The sequence below is a fragment of the Manacus candei genome, unplaced genomic scaffold, assembly GCF_025592945.1.
Source record: "Manacus candei isolate 608988 ecotype Guabito, Panama unplaced genomic scaffold, ASM2559294v1 h1tg000005l, whole genome shotgun sequence".
In the NCBI taxonomy this organism is placed as follows: Eukaryota; Metazoa; Chordata; class Aves; order Passeriformes; family Pipridae; genus Manacus; species Manacus candei.
This window is the reverse complement of record NW_026138053.1, coordinates 4,068,064-4,087,177: the sequence shown is the minus strand read 5'-3', so window position 1 is coordinate 4,087,177 and position 19,114 is coordinate 4,068,064. Positions and strand designations below refer to the sequence as shown.

General features: G+C 43.4%; 1 protein-coding gene across 4 annotated transcripts in view; it reads left to right on the top strand.

Moving 5' to 3' along the window:
- Nucleotides 1-19,114, top strand: part of LOC127476644 (BEN domain-containing protein 5-like) — a 906,516-nt gene that overhangs the window by 524,371 nt on the left and 363,031 nt on the right. The window contains exon 1 of one of the 4 annotated variants that reach the window (XM_051799798.1): nt 16,278-16,760. The exons of 2 other annotated variants lie outside the window; for them this stretch is intronic. In XM_051799798.1, coding sequence (XP_051655758.1) covers nt 16,541-16,760 — 220 coding nt within the window. In that variant the 5' untranslated portion in view covers nt 16,278-16,540. Of the gene's footprint in view, nt 1-16,277; nt 16,761-19,114 lie in introns of those variants that run through there. One more of the 4 variants, XM_051799789.1, reaches the window with a different exon arrangement.

Sequence of the window (19,114 nt, the reverse complement as noted above, 5' to 3'; positions counted from 1 at the left end):
TCACTACATGAGCTACTTCCATGTGGTGTTTGTACAGTTCCTTCACTGCAGGACTTGCACTGCAGACTCCTTTGCCAACAGGCACAGACCAGGAACCCGACGAGCCCACTGTCCTTTCTGTAATCAGGGAGTTTTAGGAGACTTTTTTGTGGATGTTACCTTCTGTATCCTGGCTCAGGAGCAACAGCTAACTACCAAAGTGCAATGGATTGGCTAAGAATCACTTCTCCTGCTGCTCACAACTAAGCCTCTTGCTCTTTGAATCCTTTTATTGCTTCCCTGTCTTTTCTATATTAGTGCTGAGCCTACTGTCCCTGCTGGCTAAGTCCCACATAATCCAAATCTTTTCTTTAGTACATCTCTGCTATTATCTCCTGTATCCCTTCTATGACATATACTCCTCCCATCTCAACTTTATCATCATTAAAACATAAATACCTTCCCGACACAGCTTTCCAGATTTTGTCTTCCTTCTTTAAGGAAGTCTGAGAGGAACCACCACCTGTTCTTGCACCTCTTACCTGCGTCATCTCACAGCCACCCTGCTGTCCTGGACTGTTTCTCAAGTCTGAAAGCATCAACCCTTTAAATCTCAGCCTGCAAAAGCATAGTCAGATGGGAAATGTTGTGGTCTGAATAACTTTGTTAGTCATATATGTGAATCAGAGCTTTTTGTCCTGCCATGTGAGTTTCTGGTAGCTTCAGTGGGCTTACTCATGATAGCAAATGCTACATTCAATAGTAGGCATTTGCAGGATCATCCTCTGTGATTGTAATCTCTTTTAGATGTGGAATGTGTCAGCATTTTATAAAGGGATGTAAAGATGTGTGTGGCCTTTACAAAGTCTCCATAATTAATGTTGCTCCATCGGTTGATTACAGGAATTTACACATTGCACTGTTATAATACAACAGCCTGTTTGAGTTTAGTATTTATGAAGAAAGGACAGGAAGAAAAAAGGGGGAAATTTGTGTCAAATGCTCCTTGATGTGATGGTTCTTTCTGTGGATATAAAGTCCATCTGTTTAGAGGTGCCGTTAACAATAGAGATGTCCCTCTGTTGCTTTTTTCCTAAATTCTAGCTTGTGTCTCAGACTTGCATTTTCCCCAGTCTGTGTTTATGATATTTGGGATTTATAAGTTGTTTTCCTGTGAACTTTGTGTGAGCATCAAATTGTTGAACTCTTCGACAGACTGAAACAGAGAACGAAGCTCAAAGGCCAACAATTCTCCCTTACGCAATCTAGAAAACAATTCTCTAAAATATTACATCAGCTGCTGGCAGCTGTAGGTTTGCCTGCCTGCTAATTTACTATCACAAGTGTTCCAGAATCCTTTGTAATCCAGCCATTGCTATTTATATTTGTAATGATTTATTTAAGGACTCTGTACATGTCAGCATAAAGTCATCAGAAAAAGCAAAATGAAGATTAGTTGGCTGGAAGCGCATAGAATGGAGAAGAATAACCCAACAATGGAATTGAGATAAAGCTTAGACACAGTAAATAACTAAAAAAAAAAAAAAAATAAAGGGCAATAGCTTTATTTTCCACTTGTCATATAGAAGCCAGGGCCTCTGATTTTGCCACCAGGCAGTTCCCATCAGAGGCTATTAAGAGCAGGGAAACAGGTGTCTGGTGGCCAGGGAAGGAAATGAGAAGCTGTGACACCTGAATTGGGATCATAGACCTGCTCCTGCCTTTGTGTCTGGGGAAAAGGCATTAACTGCTTGATGCCTCAGTTCCTCTGCTCGCTGTAGTGGCACCCAACTCTCAGCTGTTAAAACTTTTTGCTTATTTATAAGATGGTTTTTTTCCTACGGAGAGCTGTAATGATGCAAGGCAACTTTATTATGTTCTGTGGAAAATGAGAAGTTAAGAAAAAAACGATGAACGGATGTGTAGTGGAGCGCAACACTTTTTAGCACTGAGTCTAGGTCATTCTGAAGCAGGGATTTGAGTGGTGTCCCTTAGGATTTGCTGTTATACATGCTGAAATGATCAATCAAGGATAAAAAATGGACTGTTCTCATCTCATAGATCATTTCACAGTGAAACAGTTAAACTCCTGGCTGCTTTCTGAAAAACAGAGATCTGCATTAATAAGGTGACCTTATCAGAGCCACCCCTGGGGGGAAGGGAGGGAGAAAAAAGGTTGTGGAAAGAAAGAGAATCCTATTGTTAATCTTTTTTCAGGGAGACTTGGATACCTGAATGCAAATTACTTTATATTTAAATCGCGCGAAAGCACAAAAGGTTCGTGTCTACAATTGACAGTTATTTCATTAGCTGACTCGTGCAGCCTTGCAAATGGGTTCTAGTGTTAACTTTCCTTGGATTTGTTTTCTTTGTTCTTAGCAGATCTTGCAACGGTGATCATTTTGATTAATGTATTCAGCACCCTGTTTTACTCCTGATTCATGTTTTTTGCAGCAGTCAGTGTTCTGGCCTGGGTAAGGAGAGACTATAAGGTAGCTTTAGTGTTCCTCCAGTAGTGCCAATCTGATGGGCTGGCTTCCAGCTGGAGATGAGAGAAGCATGGGGGCCACTGTAATGCATTTTGCATGGTAGTGGCCCCAAACACAAGCTAAAGCAGGTTTTAATCATCAGATGTAGGATTGCTGCAGCCACATCCCACTGTGACAGCAGATAGGTGAGCATGGGCTTTGTGGGGCTGGAATATCATCTTTGTATCTCTGTGAGCTTCTCAGGGCTTGGTACACTGGCTTTGGGCCTCCATTCAGATGGGTTTGTGGTTCAGAGTGGTTCACTACATCCCAAAATTAGAGTCTGTGCACTTGTCTGTTCAAAAAAGCTACCACATTAATTGAGTTATTAATCCAGGAGGGGTGGGGGGTGAGAATCTGTAGCTTAAACTTATCCTTCAGGCACACCAATACTAGGTGGTCAGTCTATGCTACATATTTGAGGAACCCGTAATCAGTTCAGGATAGAATGGTTCTTCCTATCCCTAAACTGGTGGGCGATCTCTCATCTGGATATGTTGGCCTTCCATTGACCCCAAAGATGAGCTTCCTCAAGCTGCTCAAGTTTTAGTAAGTTGAATTTTAGGGTAGATCCTTTCAACCCCACCTACTGGTCTAGACTGAACAGCATCATCAAGGTTTTCCTAAAACAGTTAGGAAAATTGCTTGATTACTTGTCCCAGATACACGTCGATACGCAGGCAAGTTGCCGGAGGTGTGCAAGCTCTTACTATCCTTTCCTTCTTTTCTTCTTTGTTTCTTTTACTCAGAGTACGTTTTTCTTCTCTTCAGAACTTTTTGGCATTAGCTGTTGCAATCAATCTGCCGTTCCCTGCTGACGCCTCTCATTGCATTGGCTTTTCAAAATCTTTCATCGGCGCCTCAAGCATTACATCGCTCTTCAATCCGCGTCGGGCTCCGGGTCCAAAACCACAAAGAGCTCGGGGGCCTGGGCCTCAGTTCCTTCACAAGTCACTTGTCTCCATTACCCTCCCCGAGAGTCACAGCTTCAGGAATCTTATCATGCCAAGGTCCCAGGACAAAACACTTAAAGACACAAAGGCAGAGCTCCAACAAGAAAACCAGAAAAAGTTCAGGCCCAACCACCTCTATAAAAGCTTTGAACCTGCTGTCCGTGCGCGGGGGGAAGTGAACTCATCAGAACACTTTTTACTTCCTCGTGAATATTTTCAAGCCATTTTCTGTTTTTATAAGAAATCCAACATACAAAGGGTTTTCTGAGAACCGTTTGTGAAAATAGGAAACTTGGGGTTTAGTTTTTTTTTATCTTGATTTTACACAGTCAACTACAAAAAAAAAAGAGAAGAAATAAAAGGGTTTTATGTGTCTATAAGGGAGGCGCTGAGAGAAAGCACTGGAAAGGTAGATTATTTTTTGCTTCACAAGTTTAAGTATTTTCCCTGTTCTCTCTTCTGCTTCACAGTAATAAATATAATAGGATTTTTTCACCCTTTTTTCTTAGACTTACTTCTTAGCCCTAGATGTTTAATTTAAAAAAGTGAAAGACAAAAGCAGGGATAGATGGGAATGAGTATCAGGGAAGTACAGGGACACTTGAAACTCAAGGGAAAGGGAATAGCAGTACAATTCAAGCTATGTCAACTGAAACAAAACAGCATTGTTCATTTTCTTTTAAACTGTATTTGGAAGTAAAAATCTTTAAACGAATATTTGTAGATAAAAATCCATCTAACCTAGCTTTTTCACAAAAGGTTCTCAGAAATCATTAGCTTGGTACATAACTGGTACATAACAAACATTCTGATCCTTTTGTCCATTATAATAACACTGAAGTCAAATAGGTGATCACCATGCAAAATATTAAAGGGAGAAACAAATACTTTCTTCTGCTTAAATTTGCTTTACATATTTTTTTATGCTAAATGGTAGGCTTTCTGAACACTGTGCCAGAGAGCTCTTACTTGTGAACAACAATTTCAATGTTTTGGGTTGAGTTTTACCTTAATGTATGAAACCCACGTCCTTGCTGTCACGAAATCTCCATTTTACCACTTTTGTAATATTGTTGGCATATGTCTCCAGCTGTCTGTTGCTGACACAGAATTGCTTGTGATTATCTGATGCTGAGCTGTTCTGCTCTGTTTTTGTGGTTTTAATCTCTCCAACAATACCTGAACATGCTGTGCAGACCGTGATTATTGGGGCAGAATAGAGTCATCTTTGAAATTTACTGTCCCACACAGAAAATTGGAAATCCTTATGATCTTTATATCTGGCTTGAATGAGAACTGCACTTCTTTCTGATTTCATAATTTAACATTGCAGACTGTTGACTTATTGACTACAACGTTAGCATTTTCCAGATTGGCAGACAAATTGCCTTGTAGGAGTGTCTATGCATATTTATACATCATCCAAAGGTTAAACGATAGAATACATTTTAATTGCCTAGAGATAACTTGGCAAATTAAATCTCTAGTACCAAAACTTCCAAACTTAAAAGATGAAAGTTAGGTACTGAAACCCATGGTTCTTTTCCAAGTAAATAAACCACTTAGCAATACTGATTACTGACAGTCTTCCACTGATGTTAATTAAATAGCATCCCACAGACATAGCTGCTGTTTTAGATGAAATTTTAAGACAGAGGAAATTCTAATTTTCTTCTTAGTCTTCCTAAGCATGGAGTTTATACTGATCTTGCTATTTCAGCAAGGACCACAGTCAAATAAACCCCAAAATGCAAAACAAGAAAAGTGAGACATTCATATGTAAACATTTTTTTTCACTTCCAATTGTCTTAAAATCTGAAGGTGTAAAAAAACCCCAAAACCCTGAAGAAGCTAAAACATATAATATGCTGTAAGAGCACCAAATACACTGAGAATATTTTTCAGAGAAAACATAACCTTGGAGCTATTTAAGTATTTAAGAGTAAGACTAATTGCTACTTACATTTTTTACTTCCCACTTCAGCAGTACTTTTCTCCCTAGAATACAGACCCCTAAAGAAATTACTGAGGAATAAAAAGTGTCCTGCAAATTAGCTGATTTACAGTGACTGCTCTAATGTATGTGCTCTTAAAATAAGGTCTTACACATGGATTGGAGAAATCCAAGGCACAAATACAAGCTGGGTGGAGAATGGATTAAGAGCTGCCCTGAGGAGAAGGACTTGAGGGTGTTGGTTAATGAGAAGCTCAACATGATCTGGCAATGTGTGCCCACAGCCCAGAAAGCCAATCGTATCCTGGGCTGCATCCAAAGCAGCGTGGCCAGCAGGTCAAGGGAAGTCATTCTGGTTAATCTTTAAGGTCCCTTCCAACCTAAACCATTCTATGATTCCATGACTCTATGAAGTAAACTCCAAGTAGTTTGCTCTCAGTGGAAGAAATACATTCCCCTGCAGCAGCTTGGTTACTTGCTGTGCCTTTACCTCCGCATGGGATCAGTAAGAACTCAAGTGGAGCACCATGCATTAGTGTGAGACTGGGAGACACATGCATTCCTTTCCTGAGGGTCTTGACTAGAAGAAATTATGTATGTTTAGATGAAGAAAAGGGTTAATACAACTGGAGATGCGGAGTGGGAGGGCTGAACTCCTTCAGCCAGATGGGGGAACCAAAGCCAGGCATCTCACTTTCCAGGCAATGGGTCTTATCAGTGAGGAGCTTATCAATGAAAAATGGGAGACATCAGTGAGGTGTCCTCCTGGCCTTGTTGGTTGATTTTGAAAGAAATCTCTCTTGGCTTCTGCTTTGAAAGGAGCTTTATATATACCTCCCAGAGGTGAGAATACATATTCTCACCAGAGGTGAGGCTTTCAGGCTCAGTAAGAAGATGGAGGTATCCTCTTTCAGTCTTTGCTCCAGAGGAGGATGGGAGTTACAGTGCTCTGTGCTCCACAGTTTCTGTGGATGGGGTTTTGGCAGCTTCCACACTGAGCACAGATGGTCTCTGAGATCTTGTTCTGAGACAGCCCTGCAGGGTAAGCAATAACTCTGTGGGATTTCTTGGATTGTGAAGCTGCATATAGATATTTGAGGCCCACTGGAGTCCTTTATAGGTCCAACCTCTCTTGGAGTCCATTTTACTACATGATGTGTGAGCAAGAATGGCTACTGTCCTTGTTCTTTTGATTAACAGAGTCCAAAAACCCCAAACAACAAAACCTGTGCGACTTGTTAAGAATTATTTCAGTGAGTTTTGGAGAGAGCATGAAAAATCAAAATATTGGTGTCATGTATGGTGTGTAAAATCAGTGAAAAGCCTCTCTGGGAAGTAGCTGATCACAAAAGTATATATAAAAGCCTTAGAATAATGAAATTACTCTCTCCCCCTTTGGTTAAATTATAATCGGTGTCCTTGTTAGTAATCACACTACGGAATTAAAAACTGCCTTTCCCTTGGAGATTGATTATGCCTTTCATTGTAGAGTATTCTCCTGGAGAAACTGGCTGCTCATGGCTTGGATGGGTGCACTCTTTGCTGGGTAAAAACTGGCTTATGGCCAGGCCCAGAGAGTGGTGGTGAATGGAGTTAAATCCAGCTGGTGGCCTGTCATCAGTGATGTCTCCCTGGGCTCAATATTGGGGCCAGTCCTTTTCAATATCTTTATCAACAATCTGGACAAAGGGACCAGGGGCACTCTCAGTCAGTTTGCAGATGACACCAAGTCAGGCAGGAGTGTTGATCTGCTGGAGGGCAGGAAGGCTCTGCAGAGGGATCTGGAGAGGCTGGGTCAATGGGCTGAGGTCAACTGGATGAGGTTCAACAAAGCAAAGTGCTGAGTCACACACTTGGGTCACAACAACCCCCTGCAGGCTGGGGGCAGAGTGGCTGGAAAGCTGCCCAGTGGGAAAAGGCCTGGAGGTGCTGGTGGGCAGTGTCTGAACACAAGCCAGTGTGTGCCCAGGTGGGCAAGAAGGCCAATGGCATCCTGGCCTGTATGAGAAATGGTGTGGCCAGCAGGACCAGGGCAAGGATTGTCCCCCTGTTCTCAGCACTGGTGAGGCCACACCTTGAATCCTGTGTCCAGTTCTGGGCCCCTCACGACAAGGAAGACACTGAGGGGCTGGAGTGAGCCCAGAGAAGGGCAATGGAGCTGGTGAAGGGTCTGGAGCACAAGTGTGGTGAGGAGCAGCTGAGGGAGCTGGGGGTGTTTACCCTGGAGAAGAGAAGACTCAGGGCAGACCTTATCAATCACTAAAACTCCTGAAAGGAGGCTGTAGCCAGGTAGGGGTTGGTCTCTCCTCCCAGGTAACAAGCGATAGGACAAGAGGAAACATCCTCAAGCTGCACCAGGGGAGAGGTTTAGATTGGATATTAAGAAAAGCTTCTTCCCTGAAAGGGTTGTCAAGCATTGGAACAGGCTGCCAAGGGCAGTGGTGGAGTCACCATCCATGGAGGTATTAAAAGACGTGTAGATGTGGCACCTGGGGACATGGTTTAGTGGTGGGATTGGCAGTGCTGGGTTAATGGTTGGACTTGATGATCTTAAAGGTCTTTTGCAACCTAAATGACTCCATGATTCTATGGTTCTAGATAGTGTCTCCAGGTCAGAGGCAGGGCAGATAATGATGTCTAGTGAACTGCCATTACTTGTTAAGAAATGTGTCAATCCATCACTTTTCCTAAGTGAAAGTTTATCTAAACCATTATTAGCTTACTTCCCAATCAGTTAACTATTTGAAGCAGAATCTTGAGCTACTGCAGCCCTATAACAAAATTCAAACTTCCTTTGCTCTGTGGGTTTTTTCCCTCTTGGATATTTTGGATAAAAACTGAAGGTATGCTTTATATTTATGTTCACTAAATACTGTGATATATTCTCAGTAGTGCCACCTTTTGCTTGTAATATAATCCACGTTGCCTCCCCACCTATCTTATCTTTTGCATTTTATTACCTCATATATACTGGTATGTAGAAGGAATTTGGAAAATATAGGCCATTTGGCAGAAATTCTGTATGTATCATATCAGAGAATTTGAAAGATTATAGAAATATTTCCAGCTCCCAAAGAGTTGATCTTTACTCCAAGATTTAATATAGGGATGGACACAAGCCCTGTTTGCTCTCGCTGTTCTGGAAAGACTGGTTTTGCAATGTTTTCTGTCCTCGGAATAGTAAAACAAGTTCTGATGAATTTAGCAAAGTCTACATGCTGCAGTGCCCCAGACAGTTTCTTATTTTCCTTGACATTATTTTTTCATCAGTTTGGACTGTGTAGTATCTGCAGACGGTGTATGTTCAAAATATTGGATTGCTGAGTTTTTGCATATAAACCTTGTAAAGGAAAAGAAATACCAGACTGTGTGTACAAGCATCAAAATCTGATTATATGCAGGATCTAATCTTAATATCACACCATCTTCACTGCAAAGCATTGCAAGAATATTCCAATTCATATTCTGAATGGTGTGTTTCTCTGCAGTCGTCTTGCAGAACCCTTACTCCTACCAGGAGAAAATCAGTATACTGAACTGAATAAAAATGTATACATTAAATTACTTATTCAAATGTCCAGCTTTGATGTTTGTAGAGAATTTAAGCAGGAGGCAATATAACCTGAGCTTTATTTTATTGATACAAGAGGCTAATGTGAGCTATGAAACAGGAAAGAATGAGAAGTTGTATAATATGCTGGAAATGTGAAAAAAATGCAGATTTCAGTTATTAGCTTTCACAGTTGCATTTGCATAGAAATGTACTAACGGCTGGATGACATTTCATGCATGAACTTGATAGAGCATCCTTAAACATATTCATGTTAGAAGAGTACTTAAAGGGAACCTCGAACTCGAACATTCCCGTCTTTGTTTAGAAAAACCCAAAAACCCTCTAGTTTCCCTAGGGTATTCCAGTACAAGGTATTTCTTTATGAAACAAAGCTTTCTTTGTTATGAGGAATTCTGTGACAGCCTAGGATGGGCCCTTCTTTCTGATCACGCTTTAAAAAAAGATCCTGATTCCCCTGAATGTTAAATATTGTTGCACAATAGATGTTGCTCAGGCTTTTGTGGAAAAAAACAGCAAAGCATGAAGGCCCTTGGGGTTTCAAACACCTCTTGGATTACCAGTTTCCTATGCCATTTTCTATTTTGAGGGAACACCTTCCTTGTAAGTGGGACAAAGATGAATGGCGGTCATCTCTGCTGTGTGAGATGAAGGGAGTTCCTCTGCTTTGAAGAACTAGAGGAATTCTTGGAGGGGTCTATGACAGTTATCCCCTGCTATGGATTTTTGGGAGCTGGGTGACAGAAACTTCTTCCAGTTAACATTTGCTTTTTGTATGTTGTTTTTGTTTGCTTGTTTGTTTTTAATTCAGCTACTAGCACAGACCAGGTGCAGCTTCATTTGTAACTCATAAATGGTGTCTGGTCCCAGTTAGAGTGGGGAGGCTCACAGAGTATAGTGAAGGTCTTGAGATCAGTGAGCACTTTCACTTGCCAGCAGTTTCAGCATTCATTTTCTGTTCTTTTAATTTAAACATGATTATTAACAAGACACAGCTGAGGAAGGCACTTTGCTGAAATATTCTGAGGATTATTCCTGCTCTGTTATCTCCCTTTCACCTTCCACAACAGGATTTTACGTGCTCACATTAGTTGACGTTCTTCAGAAGAGCAGCTGGTCCATCTCTGATTGTGACTTTCATTAGAAGTAGAAAACTCTACCTTCTGAAGAAGTGAGATGTGAGCACTAATTCCTGGGAACATTTTCTAAAAACTCACTTTATTCTGAAATATAACCAGCCTTGAAAGGGATTAGAAGGAATATGACAAGAGTATGAATTAAAAAGCACTGCATTGTGAAAACATCTATTTAAGCAGTTTTGACTCTGCCCTCGCACAGCCCTATACCTGCTGCTGCTGATGTTAAGAACCTTCCAAAACAGCAAGAATCATCTCTAGAGCCTGTCCTGTCTCTTGCTAAAATCAGATTTCTAAAGGAAAGTGGGACTATGTGGAGGTACCTTTCTGGAAAAAATGCGGTCCTGCATTTTTAGTAGCTGACCTCCTTTCCCATATTACTTGTGTGAACCTCTCAAGCAGAATAGGTCTCTGCAGAAAAGGGCTGCAGGATCATTTTTCCTGTCAGAATGAGACATAAATGCCAGTTCAAGACAGAATAGTTCTGTACAGATGTGAAAATAGAAAAACAAAGTAGAAATATTATGAAAAAGGGTCATTAATACCGTCTTACTCAGAAGCTCTGTCTAAAGCATAACATAACCATAGGCAGTGTCTAGTAATAATATTTTACACTGAAGCCCAAAGGTTACAAAAAGACTTAAGTCTTTGCCAAATGAAAGTCACTCTTCCATCTAAAGTACAGAAGGAATCGAATTCTTGCAGTGGTGCAAAATCTATGCATGTAAAGCTACTTTTAGAGTCATATTAGTAAAACGTGTCAAAAGCCAGGGGAGAGTCTGGTTTAAAAAAGGAGAAGGGAAAATCCCAAATAAAATTCCCAGTTAGAATGAAAATACATAGGCTGAAGCCATCAGTGGATGGTAGCAGGGATAAGGATAATTTGGGCTGCAACAGCAATCTTGTCCTCAAGCTGGTGGCAGCAGCACCTAAAGGACATGTTTTACAGGAGAGTCCAGGCACGAGTCAGCTCAAAGAAAATGTCTTTCCTACTTTCCTCCCAGGCAAGAAGTTTACAGCATGGAAAACACAGCACACTGCCTGAGTACAGGAGATGGTATTTAGCAAGATTTTGAATGGTAAACATCAGGGTAGGAGCTTGAAACTCTCAACCATTTGAGAGTCATTTGCAGCTCCCAGACAACCCAGCTCCTGGCTCCCGCTGAGCACAGGACTGGGGAGGGTGGGGAGAATTGCTGCTCACACCGAGGCAAGACAGAGCCGACTGGCAGCGTCTGCTGGTTCCTGTTGACTTTCTGTGGGCACATTTAACCTGTAATTTGGAAAAGGAAAATACAGTCTGGCACACGTTCTTGAAGGGTTGCCAGTCCCAGATCTATCCCTTGCACAGCCTGCCAGAATGGGAAAGATAAGTGTCTTACAGACCAGTATCCACAGCAACAGACACTGGAATTTTATATTTTTAATAGGTATAAAAACCCAAAGAAAATAATTACTTTTTCATTTTCCAATTTTATAATAGTAATAATGACCTTCAGGTCAGGAATTTTCAGCAGTTAATGACTGTCTGGCTTTTTCTTTGGTCCTCAGTTTCTCCAGCCAGTCATTAACAGTGAGAAAAGTGCCTTCTCCTGTGGTCACTTTGGCTTAATTGTTACCTTTTCATGCTACAGAATATACCAGCTGGGAAATAAGTGCCTCCTGTGTGAATGGACCCATAAAGTATTCCTTAGGTTTCATTTCTTTGAAAGAATATTCTGTTAGGATGTGGGAGTCTACTGTAAAGGATGATTGAGTACTATCTTCAGTCCCAAGAAAAGTTAGATCACTCTCAGGAATTGGGACTAAATAGCTTTGCAGTGATGCTCTTTCTCTTTGGAGGATGGTTTAAGGCCATAGATTTCAAAAGATTAAATCTTATGAATTTATCTATGCAATTTGGATTCCCATACAATTCTCTTGGTAATGGAGTGCTTCAGAGATTATATGTGGACAAAAATATTTTCTCATCCATCTTCTAGGATCACACAGGAACCAGACCTCTTTTTTTTTGTTTGTTTAAATTTTTTATATGTAATCACTGTGACACTGAAAGCACATTGTGGCAACAGTTTCTTGAGAGTTAAAATTTATTTTAAAATATAAAGGGGAATAACCCTCTTGAATGCTTACCCTGCTTTCTGGATAGTAGATTTCCTCCTTCCAACCACCCTCTCTCTCAAAACACCTGGAAGCTGTACGTGACTTTGTTCAGAGGAAGATTCATTTATACGTGGGAATGACTTTATCTTGCACTTTATCAAAAGATAAAAAATGAGAACCATGGAATGGAGGTGTGTTCTGATCACCCTATTGATCATATTCTTGGTAAAAATTAATCAGACTGTGAGTAGATCATATGCCTGTACATACAAAAAACTTTGAACAGTCTTTAGTTCTTGTGCACTGTTAGTTGAGTTCTTCCTTAAGCTGCATGACTTTAAATTCATTGTTAAAATACACCATTATCTAAAAAAATTGTGAATGTGTCTTCCTGCAGGGTATATTTGACCTGGAAAACAATTGTGTAAGTAATGGACTACTTGAAGGATAAATAAATTCACAACAAAACAACAGTTTTCTATGTATTCAACATATTCAGTGTGTAGGGATTCCTGGTCCAGGAATGTAACCAGTATGGTTACTGCTGAGTAGTCAGGTAGTAGTGAAGCACCTCCAGTTGAATGGTAAAAGAAAATGGGAATTTCTTCATTAGCAGATTTAAAATCAATATGATGTCCTTTGAGAGTCTGGCATTAAACATGGAAGTAATGTGAATGATGAGCCTAATCTTAATGTTTTGCTGTGAAAGAGATTTAGCACCTGCATAACTTTTATTGGAACTATCAGCTTTTCATTTTGTATCTCCAAGTGCAAACACAGAGTGCACATCAAAACTGCAGGCATCAGCTTTTGATTGAACACTTTCTTTACTTTTCAAGAAAAATATCACCATCAAAATCTAGGTGGTGTTCCAAGAAACAGCCACTCAGGAGTCCCACAAGGGCTGGGACTGTGCTTTGTGGTTTCTCCACTCTCAGAGCGACGGTGTTACTTTTTAAGCTGAGGCTTCATTGGCACTTTGAAAGTAAGACAATTTACTTCTCAGTAGTTCTTCTCTGTGTTGTTTCTAAAAGGCTGGACTTGCTAGAGGATTTAAATTTGGTGGTGTTCCAATAATTCCCTTAACGAGGAGTTTTAAAATCTACACCTTTAAAATGGCTCTACACCTTTAAACTTCAAGCTCACCTCAGTGTTAAAGCAGCTGGCAAACCATTAGTAGAAATGAGAAAGGTCCAAAAGACAGGAGTGACAAGACTTGTGTTTCATTCGGTGCTTTAATGGATTTTTCCGCAGCTTCACAGCTAACCAATGCAGATTATTTATAGATTTTAAAGCCAGAAATTAACACTGTTCCTTGTAGGCAGAAGAGAAATGTATTGGATCGTTATTAATTCTTTAGCATTATAATGCCTTCTGGCTCAACGTGTGTGCTGGGGACCAAGAGTAAACATACATTTATCATCCCGACCCTTATCTGTTCCCAAAAACGTCCTTCAGTGGAGAACTGTGAAACAGCCTGTCTGGAGGATTTGAGACCGTTTATTTTTTTGCTGCTCATACAAAGATCTTTACAGCCTTTGCTGTAACTGAACCTTCAAATGTAAGATGTTGCAAATACCAGTTGAGAGTGTTCCTTCCCCAAAAAAAAAAAACTCCAAACAAACAAACCAACAAACTAAGATGCTAGTTGCTGTCACATGAAGTCTTTCAGTTTTCTTTCATTGGGACAAATTACCCAGGCCTCCTCAGTATCTGAAGAGATCTCTCCCCTTCCAAGACAACCTTCTCCGTGCTTCTCCTGTTATTTCCAGTCTCACCATTTTCCTGAGCTCCTTTCCCTTGACAGCAGTCTTGCATGTCCCTAATGGAATTCAGATGCGGAGGGAATACAATCCCGGTAGGAGTCAGTGTACCCAGTCCCTCACTGGCCACTTAACTCTGTAGGGCAAAATCATCCCTCACGTAATTTTAACAGTGTCTGTGGAGTAATTCCAGCAATCAGCCTGTCCCCTTGTCTTCCTGCAGCTCCCTGTACCCCGCTATAACACGAGGTAGCAGCGCTACAGCAGCTGTTACTATCTGATCAGCAACGCAATCCTTGCTGGAATTTCATTTCCCTCGCAGCCTTGCTGCTAGAATACATTTGTCATCCATACTTTGTAGCAGACTTATATTTGCCTGTAATTACATACCAGTCTGGCAATACTTTATTGTTAACATAAAGTACTGCCATTTAAATCCCCAATCTTAAACTGAAGTATTTGCAAAACTCTGTAATTGCTAAAATAATAAAGCTGCCATTATTGTATGGGAAGTTTACAGCTTGTTGCTGAAACACTTACACCGGCTCAACTACACCTGTATGGATTCTTTGGGTTTTCATGTGGTGCTTCAGACAGACAGAGTTCTACTTCTGCAGGGCACAAGTGAAAGCTTCTGGCACTTTCATAGAGTGGCTGAGGTTGGAAAGGGCCTCAAGAGCTCATCTTATCCAGACCCTGCTCAAGGGGTTGCCCAGGACCATGTCCAAAGGCTTTTGAGTTATCTCCACAAGCTGTCGGAGCAACCTGTGCCAGTGCTCAGTCAAAACCAAACTTCATGTTTTCCAGCTTGTGGTCTGTCCCCATGTACGAGGAACTCTATAAAAGATAACATGGAAAAACAAGTTCACTGTGGTTAAACTCAATGCAATGGGTACATACAGTCCTGCAAATGCTTACTGATATGCAAACCAGAAAAGATGATCCATTTCGGTTTCATTTTGTGTTGGTGTTTTGCAAACAGAAAACTGGTGATGCCCCTCTCTTGCTCTCATTCTGTGATTTATTTTTTTTTAACCTTTATTCTCCACATATTATTGTCCTGTTCCTAAGACTGGCTGGGTAAAACAGATCTCAGGACTAGAAACACGGGTGTGAGTTTGCCATAAGCAGTGTTGCCACATTACTCTTCTTTTCACACAGGAAGCTCAAAACATCCATACTCGGTATCTAAGTGTCTCCAAAAGTTTGGGAATTCATGCTAAAGATGGCATGGTGTCTAACCCTTGTTCTGACACACCTGCATGGCATTTCTGAGCTCCCTGTGCTGTTCTGGGGGAGGATGGGGAAGCTTTGTGCTCTTCCAGCACTCGCCACAGGACGGTGTGATTGAGTGCAGGTGGTTCTGTGTTACCATGAGGACCTTCAGGTGAAAACCGACGTTCTGGTTCTGTTGCTAAGTGGCAGATGAGCGTGGGGTCCTGCGTTGTGTTGTTTGGCCAAGAAGGATCTGGTCTCCTCGCAAGGGTACCCCCTGCCCTCCCTGGCTCTGCCTGGGCCCTTGGAGCAAACCTCCCTGTGTGTCACCCCCTCAGAGCTGGGAAAAGGCCTATTTCTCATCCAGAGGATGCCACTAAGTTGATCAGAGGGATGGAGCATCTTTCCTATGAGGAAAGGCTGGGAGAATTGGGATTGTTCAGCCTGGAAAAGAGGTGACCAAATTGCAGCCTTCCAGGACCTAAAGGGAGAACATAGGAGAGATGGGGCAACACTCTTTACGAGAGCATCTAGTGACAGGACAAGAGGGAATGGGGTTAGATTGAAAGAGGCTAGGTTTAGATCCTAGGAAAAAATTCTTTCCTTTGAGGGTAGAGAGGCCCTGGCACAGGGCCTGGCACAGTTTGCCCAAGGAATTTGTGGATGCCCCATCCCTGGGAGTGTCCAAGGCCAGGTTGGATGGGGCTTGGAGCAACCTGGTCTGGTGGAAGGTATCCCTGCCCACGGCAGGGGGTCGGAACGGTATGATCTTTGAGGTCCCTCCCAACCCAGGTCATTCTGTGATTTCTGGAACAAGGCCTTTTTCTCTGAAACAAAGCCTACTTCTGTGGAACAGAGTTTTCAACTTGGGATAAATGAGCTTCCCGGGATCTTTCCCGGGGCCGAGCTCGACCCAGCGTGCCCGCACCGTCCGCGCCCTGCCAGGATCCCGAGGGCCGGGATCTGGGATCTGTCCCAGCGCGGGCTGAGCCGAGCCCCGCCGGGCCCTCGACGGGCGCTGGAACGGAGCCAGCCCGTGCGGCGGGGGCGTGCGGCCGCCCCGGGGCAGGCCGGGGCCGGGCGGCCCGGGGGGTGTTCGGGCGGCGCCGGGAGCCGCTGCCGTTCCCATTCCCGCTCCCGGGGCCGCTCCCGCCCCGCCCGCCCCGCCCGGCCGCGCATCGCGTCGCTCCGCGCTGGATTGCTCGCGCCTGGGCGGGCTGTGTGTGTGTGCGGGGCCCGGCGGGGCGGCGCGGCCCGGCCAGGCCCGCTCAGCCGAGCGCAGAGGCGGCGGCAGGAACAATACGGTGAGTGCGCGGGGCCGCGCGGCCGCCCCGCACCATGTACGCGTTCGTGCGCTTCCTCGAGGACAACGTGTGCTACGCGCTGCCCGTGTCCCGCGTCAGGGACTTCAGCCCCACCTCGCACCACGACTTCGACAACCAGAAGGTCTACACCGTGTACCGCAACCCCGAGGAGGCGGCGGAGGACGGCGACGAGAGCCCCGGCGAGTGGGGCGACCGCCTGCTGCTGCACAAGGCCCAGATCCTGGCGCTGGCAGGTGAGGGCGGGACGGGCCTCGGGGTGGGGGGGGCGAGGGGGGCCCACAATGCCGCCCTCTGCCCGTGAGGGGGGAGGGAGGGACGCGGGGAGGGCGGGGGGCGCTGGGCCGGGAGGGGTGAGGGGGTGGATGGGGGGAGGCAGCTCCGAGCGGCCCCAGGCCCGGGGAGGGGTCCCAGCCCCGGGAGGGGCCCCACGGGGCGGTTCCCAAAACAACCGCGACCCCCGTGGGTCACAGAGCGGGGTGGCGTTGGGGGGGGGGGGGTGGCGGGAGGACGGTGGGAACTTAATTTATAAAAAAAAAAAATAAGGAAAGAAAGTTTAGGGTTTTTTGCCCACGCCGCGTTTTTGGTGCACAGAGTCATCTGTGTGCTTTGGCGGCTGCTGCCAGATTAGAGGGGTGCTGTTTTATGTCCGCTTTGTTAGTTTTAAGTGACTTCACGATTTGGAGCCAGAGCTGCGGGTGCTGCGCTGGTCCAGCGTGGGTTTGCTGCGTTTGGTTTGTTTCATGTCTAACCTAGAAATGCCTCCCAGCCAGGAGAAACAGTTAAAGTGTATATTAAGACATAAACCCGTATTTTGGCCATTTGGATGAGTTCAGCCCCTGTGAGACGGTGCTGTTGTTATGTGTGTCCCCAGATGATGCCTCTTTTTCCTTGAAGACTTTGTGTAGTTTCCCTGCAGCCACAGCAAACGCTGCCACAGTCAGAGTTGACATGGAAAGGAAGTTTGGTGGTGTTTGTAGCGAATTGCTGGTTAGTGAGGAACTTGCCCAATGGGCTGTTGAAAGACAGAACCGACCATTTGAAATGTCAGTCTGGGCAGCAAAGAGGACATTGGGTTCCCATCCTGACTTTTCCACTTAGGGAGAAGTACTGGTTGTGTCTCTTTCCCCAAATATGGAACAGGCTTAAAAAACTCTTCTGTTTAGTATCAAGTTCTGAGAAGGCAATGCTGGGTCCTGATCTCTAAGCAGAGTAACTTGGTGTTAAAGTCACATAAAACTGATATTTTTATAATTTTGTTTTTGAAAATAACAGTTCCTAAACCAGTTCAGCCTGGTGGTGGTTCATTTTGTCCCTGACTCAGCCAGTGACTTTTGCCATTATCTTGTTTCCAGTTGTGGCCATAAACAGATACCTGGAGAGAACAAGGAGCAGCCAAACATGAATGTTGTTTCCCTGTAAAGCTTTTCCAGTTTCTGAGTATTTGCAACTCCAGGAGTTCAGGAGAACTAGCAGTCTTCTGGCAGTCTGCCAGAGGAGTGGATTCTCCTGCTAACTTTTCATTGTCCTGTGCCAGCCCATGTTTTGTCTATCCTGTCTATAGCAGAGGAGGAGTGGTAGGTGATGTATTTCTTGCAGGTTACCTGTCACATCCATGGAAATCAATGGTTTCAGGGTCCAGGGTTTTGCATGGCCTGTTCTCAAAGTCCATCCCAACGGGACTTCACCTTCCTCTTTCCCACTGGGGAACTGCAGCAGCTGTACCCTTTCACTTCCTCGTGTTCATCTCAACATAACCAAAGTGCTTCAGAGAAATATTTAGTCATAGACACTTTGCTCACATGTTGAGCCTACCAGGTTGTCCCAGTTTTCCAGCAGAAAGTGCATCTCCTTTGCCAATTCCCTTGTTCCAGGCAGTCTGTGTGTACTTAAGATTTGCTCTCCTGTGCTCTGCTGTAGTTTCTCTTTGTTTCATCTCCCTCAAACCAGAACAAACCAATAGCTGCTGTTTCCTCCAGAGAACGAGACTTGTTACCTGTGTTAGTGATTTGCACTAATTGCTCCCCAGTGATTTAATTTCTACAGGAAATTCTCCTGCAGAGCCAGGAACACAAGGAAACACACAGCTATCTTTATTACAGCTGTCACATCTCAATATATTCTGACTAGATCTGTAATTTATGTGCTTGGAAAACTTCTCACCTGAACACCAAATGAATCCTTGCTTCTGTGCTTCTTTCCACCCTGCACCATGTAAAAACACCGTAGTTGAATTCAACGTAAGTTGCATACAAAGGGTCACTTACTTTTAAAGTTGTCACTTCCTCCCCAGAGTGCTAATATTGGTGTTTGGTTTTATGATGTTTAACCTATTATTCTGTTAAAAACCTGGGAGAGAAAAGTTGGTCATGCATGAAGGCATCATAGCATGATGCCATATTTGCTTTGCAGTGACCAACTCTATTTTTACAGATTAGGACAAGTTTTTATGGCAAACATTGCAAGTCTGATGTTACACAAACTGCTTATGTAGTTAAAAGATAATTTTGCAAGTCTGAAATAACTTTTCTCATGGTAGTATAGAACTTTTAATTTAAAGGTTTCCAACCTACCATAGTAGTAAGGTAAA